Genomic DNA, 8,405 nt, shown 5'->3' on the forward strand with positions numbered 1-8,405 from the left:
TATTATTGTAATTTTAGCTTGACCATCAATAAAAATTTTGAATGATCAGATCATAATGTATGAAAGCTTGACAATTATATTTAGGGTGCAACACTTTATCGATATAGGATACTCTTAGGTATTTATACATTTTCTTCGAATAAGAGTCAATTTGAAAATGAATACTACATCCATCGTTAAATACATTGAACTAAACCGACGTCATTAAAAAACAGAGAGAGTATTATCCAATGACAAGTAATTGAATACAGAGGGAGTATCTTGGTAATAATCCCTTTGGTTTAATTATTTACGTGGTGAAAATATAAAGACTTGCCCGTTAAACACCATGCATCCCGAACAGCTTAAGCACCCCGTACGTGACCGCCATGGCGAGCCACCCTCCCACGAGCATCCGGACGCCGGAGCGCGCGACGCCCGCGCCGCCGAGGTACGCGCTCGCCACGCCGAAGCCGGCGAGGCCGAGGCTGCTCGCCGCGCACACGGCCGCGACCCTGGCCGCCCACGGCCGAACGAACCCGCCGGCCAGCAGCGGCAGCGCGGCGCCCGCCGCGAACGACAGCGCCGAGGCGACCGCCGCCATCGTTGGGCTCGGCAGCTCCTCCTCCTCCTCGCCGCCGTCGGCGTCCTTGCCGCCGCGCGCGCGCTCGATCTGGGCCGCCTGGATGTCGCACTGCGCGTACACGGACACGAACTCGCCGATGGCCATGCTGCACGCGCCGGCCACGAGGCCGGCGAGGCCCGACACGAGCATCGCCCTCCTGGTGCCGTTGGCGGCGCCGACGCCGACCATGAGGGACGCCACGGAGACGAGGCCGTCGTTGGCGCCGAGCACCGCGGCGCGGAGCCACTGGGCGCGGGCCACGTAGTTCACGCCGCCGCCGTCGCCCGGCCGGCGCCCACCAGCCGCCGCCTCGACGTCGTCGACGACGACGGGGGCCGCCGTGGGATCCGCCGTCTCCTCCTGTTTCGTCTCTGGCGATGCACAGCCGACGTGACAACCAAGGTCGATAGCCATGGTTGCAAAGAGTAGTGCAAGATCAACGACAAGCTGAGCTAAGCTAGCTTATTACAAATGGAGATTGAACTGGGAATATTGGAGCTTGCATGGAGTCATGGAGAGGTATTTATAGCGAAATCGCGATCTTTTTGTTGTACCATGGGAAAAAGTTGGCACATTTCAGAACGCAGTAACAAAATGTACCTATAATACGGAGTAAATGAACGTATACATGGATGTGATCGTGAGCGTTGAAACGTTTGGTGTTGATCGAGATTTGTGGTGTAAACGACACTCCTTGGATCGATCGGGCGAGGATTAAGAATGCGCACATTTTGCACAGAGAGTTTCTATTCCAATCAGCGACGTCTTGCATGGTCCAGAGGCATGGCGCATTGGCGCGACGTTTGTAATGCGAGCATTTTTTTTTTAGTTTAGTTGTGGGCGAGGGCGTGGCTTTGTGCCTTCCATGAGGGCGAGAATAAAGCTAGCTACTCCGGTGTCCGAGCACGGCTTCGCTCGGGAACACATGTGTTGGATCGTCCTGCGCTCGCCGGTGCAGTGGGCGGCCACCGATCCTGTGTTTTTCACCGGTGCAGTCGACGTGCCGAGCTCTTTCTTCCGGCCGGTGACTTTCCAGATATTAATACTGCAATATTTGGCTCCCGTGTCTGTGTGGCCCGAAGGAAAACGTTGTACTACTGTATCTGATATCTCACTTTTAAAGAGGTACGGTATAAACAAATGTGCTCGCATACACGCAGTCACACTTGCATCAATTAGATTGATGTATCTTTTGATATTGACAAACTCAGTACGGCCGCTTGTTGTTTATGGTACAGTATTTTATCATAAAAAATAATTAACCGTAAATATTATTTTCTCATCAGTTTGTGCGTTAAGGCTTTCGGCTGCACCATCTAATGCATGGAGTATAAAGTCTAGTGTACTACCAACTTTGGAGGCCAACCCGGAGCGATGTCATTAGTGATCCATGCAAATGAAGGCGTATACAATACTGGCACGCATTTCCAACTTATGCACCGTCTCACCTGATGTTCCCTCGATTTAGACTGCTAATCGACTGATAAACAAGGAAATGACTCGTTCTGGAGTGCGTCCATCAGGTTGCGCGCCATCCGTGGCTTGCATCAATGACTTCGGTGCTCCGATTTGCTTGTTGGCGTTTTGTCCCAAGTCTGTATCGGTATTAACTCTAACCGTGGGAGTTGTTGCAGTTTGCCCCTTTGAGTGATTTGGACTCGCTGATTCAAGGGATGTGCCAAACGGTCGGAAATAGTCGGAAACGGTATATTATTTTATTATTTTCTTCGAAAACAAACGGAAACGGTCGGAAAATTTTTATATTTACAAATTCATCTATTTAGAGCCAACTTCAATGTCACGCTGACAGAAATTAAAAAAACTAAATTTTGAAAACGGTAACATCGGTAAAAAAATATTATTATTATATTAGTTTTGCGGAAACGGTATCGGTACGGTCGGGAAATTTTCATACCGTTTTCATCCCTAGATGTGCTCCAGTGCAGTGCTCTCACTGAAAGTGAAAATGTGAGATGCTTCTCATCGCGCAATCTTTTCAGGAATGATGCTTTAGCTGAAGGAAAATGGTACATGTTCAAAATAATTCTTACAAAAACTGAAACTGATGCGACATATTGTGAGTAACATCTTACTTTTCCGTAACCACCAACTGATTGGATACAACAAGTAGCGTATCCAGCAGAATGGAGCGAGTTGTGTCTCACTCAAAGATGCATGCTGTTTGTTCACAGAGACGTCTCCCTTAAGAAAGGTCGGCGTCACGAGAGGGAAACGGGAAGAATAAATCGGATCCACTGCCCAAGTAGGAAGTGCTAAAAAGCTCGCCGGGATGACAAATTCCAGAACAATAGGATGGCACGGGATACGAACATAGAACAAGCTGAGAGCAGAAAATTCAACCTTACAAAAAAATTCGAGAAAGTTCATGTCACATATCCATTCAAGCACACTTCACGCATCAGAAGAACAAAGAAAATAGGACGGTATTTACAAGTGCAGAAAAAAAAAAGAGCTCAAGACTTAAAAAATTTGTAACAATAAACAAACAGTTTGGTATATTAAGAGCAGTAAGGTAAGAGCTAAAATAGAATAAATAAACAGGTTTAGTATGATTACATAATCCCACACGTACGCACACGGTGATCATCATATACTTCCAGCAGGATGCATGTATCCGGTTGGTTTTGCTTGCATACAAAACACTATGAACAAAGGTGGATCATGATCCTGCTTGAGTTTAAGAATGAACGACTTGTATATCCTCATTTCATAACAAGCGCCGGTTGACAGTTATACACATGGAGATGCCCGCGGTAAGAACATCTCTTACCACACAACCTCCTTAAATGGTTGGGATACTTCACCAGCTATGTTAAGAATGGCGCAAGGATTTATCCAATGACTCTTGCATCCTTGATCTACTACGGGCAAGCAGGTTCTCCTTTATTTCTTTAAAAGATTCAAGCTCCTCGAGCGCATCAGATGTCCTACGGGACATGAAAGAACTGACATTACCTCCTTCAACAGATTCAACCCTTGATGTAAGAGGTGAATTGCTAGAGTCTCGCAGCGGCCGCGCAGACTTCAGCATGTGGACAAGATAACCCACAGCAGCATCCTGTGATTTATGGGATGATGAGCTCGCTTGATCCCCCACATCCTTTCCACCACTGCTCCTGTAAAATAAATACAGTGGAAGTTTGAAATAAACATATCTTTTTGCTAATTGACTATCTCTAATTAATAAAGTGAAAAAGGTTACTGATCAAAAACATTGTATATGACATATGCAGGATAGTAAACAATGCTTAACTACATATTGGAATTGGATACAGAGGTCGGGAAATTGGATTGGGATGTGCAAAACAGTGGAAGCTGGTATATGGTGAAATATAACGAGGATGGAGCCCTTCCGTTGCTAATGTGCTAAGGAGGAGGCGGGCTTATGGGCTGAGCGACTACCAAGAAAGGATAGAATGGTGATCTCGCTTTGGAAAAATTGTTTTCTTCCCCTCTCAACACTCTAACTAAATTGTAAACTCCATGTACTACCCTAACCCCTTTCAATGAAATGAATACAGGTGGGGAAGTCTTCCCTCTGGTGATTTGATCAAAAAAATAAATAATAAGGATGGAAGAGTTCAAACATACCCTGGTCGGGAATCAGGTGTATCAACATCATCCACCGCAAAAGGAAAATCTAAATCATCAGTATCATCCTGCATTGACAATCTGCTTGAACTTCTTGAAAACCCAAGCCGTGGGGAACCACTAGAGGAAAAAACACCTGAGAATCTGCCAGATTCATCCCTACTATCCTTAATCTTAATCTGCATATCGGCCAAAAAGATGCATGCTTAGTGAGCATAGACTGCACTTGATCATTGGGGGGCACAAAATCTTACTTTTGTGGAATTCATTATGGTGTTACAGAAGGAATGCAATAGGCAAAAAGGAATTTGGAATGGAATTACATAAAACCCAGAACTAGAGCTAGTACCAAAGCAGGAACTGCTGTTTTTCAATCAACTAGATGGATCTCATCATCAAATACATTATAACATGAGTACAGAAATAATCACACAATCAGCTCATTTAACACTAGACATATTAGTCCTTGAATAGCTACGATAGGCATGTTTTGTACAAGTATCATGTTGAGGAAAACAAATCTGTCAGTTAGTCTAATGAGACTAAAAGCTACTACTAACTGTAGTGTTAGTTTAACACAGCTCATATAGGATTGCCAAAGCTCAAAAGAAATCAGTTTTCACTTAGCCATGAGCTTACTAGCTCATTTTTGCATCGTATAATTTCTCGAAAACCAAATGCACATCACAAGTTTAAGACCTGTCATCTTTTGGCAGTGATTCATATACTATAGTATAAATATTGTTGTAAATGTTCGTACAACACCATAACACTCCCAAATTTGTGGATAGGATCAACTTCGCCGATGATCATATCCATAATAATTCACATCTGCCAAATATGCATAATCATGTATACTAATTTGTGGACAGGATCAACTTCTCTGATGAAAATTGTCAGCCATCCTACTGAAAGAAATAGTTTTAATAGTTGCATAAACAGTTCTATTCGTCTGTAAAAGACATCCACGTCATATTCCGCAATTGTGCTATATATGATCCTAAAATGGATATGATGTAACATCAACGAAGTCCTCATGAAAACAATTGAGCCCTATCCTCTATCCTCTATCCTCTATATGGGATGATAATCATCCGATCAGACCAAAGGTAGTAAAAAGGATGTGCAACATACCAACAACCAACGTAATGATAAAGACCTATAGCCCTCAGACCATGCAAATTATATTCTACCAAATGCCACACGGAGAGTGAAATATACTGAATAAAGATATTAGTTATAATCATAAAAAATGAATAAGCCGCAGGTTTAGCCGCCAACAAAATAGTTGAGCTCTAAGGCTCTAAGGTGTTGCTCTTAAACACAGAATCATGATGAATGAGCAAAATGCATTACATTGTACTCTAGCGATTTTCAAAACAATTCCATAAAGATGAGACTTTTTATAGTTTGTGCTTTCAAGTTTCAACTATGCACACACAGACATTATTCAACAAATGTACTAAAGTCAGGAATCACCTTAGGAACAGAAGGCAAATTAGTGTAGAGATCAGCCATCCGGATCCCTGTCCGGCCTGTCTCCATCGGTGTCTCATGCCCCCCAGAGTCGCCTCTGATGTTCTTCGGTGAAGGTGGAGGTAGCATGAACCCCCTGACGGGATCCGACATGTTCCGATTGTGAACGGGGCCTCTCCCACCACCCGGTATGATCATCGGCGCAGTCTCCCCGCTCAGCCGCGATTGCAGGTAGCCACCCGCAAACGTGGGAGGAGACGGCGTGGGAGACGCGTACAATGCCGGTGGCGGCGAGAATTTCGCCTGCTGCCCGGGCGTATACGGCCAGGGAGCAGGTGACGGCGCCCAGCTGTTCGGGCGCCGCGGCGGGAAGGCCGGCGCTGAGCTGGCGGCCTCCGTGAGCGACGCCGGGAAGGCACGCATGGGATCAGCTGCCGGGCTTCCGACGTAATCGGTGATGAGCATGGCGGGCGCGAGGGAGCAGATCTCGAGGTTGAAGGCGGCGAGGGAGGGGAGGTACTGAACGGAGACGACGAGGCGACCGAGCTGGGTCTCGACGGGGGCGAAGCGGCGGGTGCTCATGGCCGCCTCCTCGGCGCGGGTGAAGGGCGCGGCGAAGGAACCGACGCGGAAGCCCATCTCGTAGTTGTACGCCTGGCCGGATGCGCACAGCAGGCGGAAGACGCGGTAGGCGGGGAGGAGGCGGAGCGCGGTGTACACCGACCTCAGCAGCGTGATGCACCGCTTGTACGCCCGGTTCACGGCGAGCCCCTCCCCGGAGGCGGCGGCGCCGCCGCCGCCCCTCGCCCCGGCCGACCACGGCTCGCACGACACCGTCCACCTCTCCACCACCGCCTCAGCTCCCCCACCGCCGCCCGACGGGGTCAGGTAGACATCCACCACGAGCGGCTCCCCGGGGGACGGCTCCGGCAGATGCTCGGCCGACGCCGGCGGCGGCGGCGCGTGGAGCGGCAGGTGGAACCACCTGTCCCGCCTCCGGAACGACGCCGCCGGCGCGGGCGCGGCCGCGAGCGGCCGCGGCGCGCGCACGGCGAGGATGGCGTGCAGCGCCTTGAGGTGGAACTGCGGCACCATCAGCTCGGCGCCCGCCCGGCCACCGCCGCCACCGCCCGCGGAGTCCGACAGGGTCGCCATTGCCGCACACGACACCAACCACCCCCCGCGCCAGTCAAACCCTCCTCCAGGATGCTGCTGCTGCTACAACTCCCCTGCTGCATGGCGGGAGCGCGCGGCAGTGAGACCGCATGAATCCCGCGCGCCCGGAGCGATCGGATTGGAGAGAAGACGGATCTGCGCGCGCGCACGCGTCGGGAATTCAGTTTGGCTTTTGCTCGCGAAGCCCGGATGAGGCGCGGAGGTTTCGTGTGTAGGCAGCAGCGAGGAATTGGGGATTTTTGTGCCTGCTTTTGAATCCGGCTAACGTGTCGCTGTTAGTGTCGTCGCCCGTCACGGTAGAAATTATGATTTGCTATTTTGCATTGCGAGCTTGCAATTAAAAGCCGTGAGATTCTCCTTTTCCTCGTATAATACTAAGACTATTTTTTATGTCACCAAAATTACATAACATTATCAGAAAAATAGTTACTCCATTCGAGTTGATAATATTTGTCGTTTTAGACAAGAGCACGATCTCTAAAAAAAACAATTTGACCTTTTTTTTCATTATAATATATATAAAAGTGTTAACAAATATATGATTTTATTAAAGTATTTTTAAGACTAATTTATACATGTAGTCATCACATTTGATTGACAAATATTTTAAAAGTGATTCATAATTAAATATTCTAAAGTTTGACCTCACACTTGTTAAACGATAAGTATTATCAGCCCGAAAAAAATAGTATTTATTTAGCACATCTCTAAACTCACCAAAATCCTATTGAAACCCCAGCTACGTGTCCATAATACCCATGGACACTAGGATATAAACCATATGAGTAGAGTCATGGATGACTCCACCCCACATCACCAGTATTTTCCATTTATTTAGTTTCTTGATTATGCAAGCATAATTCTTGTCAAATTCAAAATAGGAAGTTCATGTGTTGCTAAGTCTTCTCTAAAAAACCGGATCAATACTAATATTGATCTATTCTTTAAAAAAAGGTAATATTGATCTTGAATTTGAAGCTTCGTTTACTGGAAGAGATAAAGATGCGACGTTGGCATCACCATGTCCTGCAACGGAGCACGTTCGTGGTATGCGCGTTAGGGGCTTGCTTGATGGAATGGAGAAGAGGAAGCTTCAAAGGGATGGATGAATATTTTCCATTGATTCCCGGGGGTTATCTTACATATCCTACAATTGCTTTGGCGTGTGAAGAATCACAAGACACTATTGTTGGTCTCTTAAAACGGAGTACTGCCGCCTACTTGCGTGCTTTGAAGTTTTAGACACCGGATATATATAAATGCCTCTAATTCATAAATTTGACACGGATGTGAGAATATGGTACTTCTATGTGATTGGGATTGTTGTTATAGTTTATTGTTTGGCGTCAAATGAGTATGGGTACAATAATCAACTTTGTTGGTTGTTTTTCTGTTTTGACTTTCTGAGAGTATATTTGTAGCATAGCTAGCTGTGTGCCAAATATAAAAGTGGTGGTGTTGAGTTCATGTACCTGACGGGTTCTTTTTGCAAGTAGAAAACAAATAGATGTTCATGGAAAGCACCTAGAGAGTCCAG

General features: G+C 46.8%; 2 protein-coding genes across 2 annotated transcripts; both read right to left on the reverse strand.

Annotated features, from left to right (window-relative positions):
* Window positions 1-58: 58 nt before the first annotated feature.
* Window positions 59-1,346, reverse strand: LOC4330135 (vacuolar iron transporter homolog 1-like). Its single transcript, NM_001416787.1, has one exon. It carries the CDS (start codon window positions 1,016-1,018, stop codon window positions 320-322), a length of 699 nt encoding a protein of 232 aa, NP_001403716.1. The 5' UTR covers window positions 1,019-1,346; the 3' UTR covers window positions 59-319.
* Window positions 1,347-3,051: 1,705 nt separating this feature from the next.
* On the reverse strand, window positions 3,052-6,879 carry LOC9271984 (autophagy-related protein 13a). The gene is made up of 3 exons (NM_001416786.1): window positions 5,696-6,879; window positions 4,217-4,395; window positions 3,052-3,741 (listed from the first exon to the last, which is right to left on the reverse strand). The coding sequence occupies exons 1-3, from the start codon at window positions 6,845-6,847 to the stop codon at window positions 3,438-3,440; spliced, it is 1,635 nt and encodes a 544-aa protein (NP_001403715.1). The 5' UTR covers window positions 6,848-6,879; the 3' UTR covers window positions 3,052-3,437.
* Window positions 6,880-8,405: the final 1,526 nt, after the last annotated feature.

Source organism: Oryza sativa, chromosome 2 (assembly GCF_034140825.1).
Source record: "Oryza sativa Japonica Group chromosome 2, ASM3414082v1".
NCBI classification, from domain to species: Eukaryota; Viridiplantae; Streptophyta; class Magnoliopsida; order Poales; family Poaceae; genus Oryza; species Oryza sativa.

What these genes read in the sequence shown, in the direction of transcription:
- LOC4330135 (NM_001416787.1), bottom strand. Translation starts at nt 1,018, where the DNA reads ATGGCTATCGACCTTGGTTGTCACGTCGGCTGTGCATCGCCAGAGACG.
- LOC9271984 (NM_001416786.1), bottom strand. Translation starts at nt 6,847, where the DNA reads ATGGCGACCCTGTCGGACTCCGCGGGCGGTGGCGGCGGTGGCCGGGCG. An exon ending in ATTTGCCTTCTGTTCCTAAG is followed by an intron (nt 4,396 to 5,695) that starts GTGATTCCTGAC and finishes GCCGATATGCAG; the next exon opens with ATTAAGATTAAGGATAGTAG. An exon ending in ACACCTGATTCCCGACCAGG is followed by an intron (nt 3,742 to 4,216) that starts GTATGTTTGAAC and finishes TTTATTTTACAG; the next exon opens with GAGCAGTGGTGGAAAGGATG.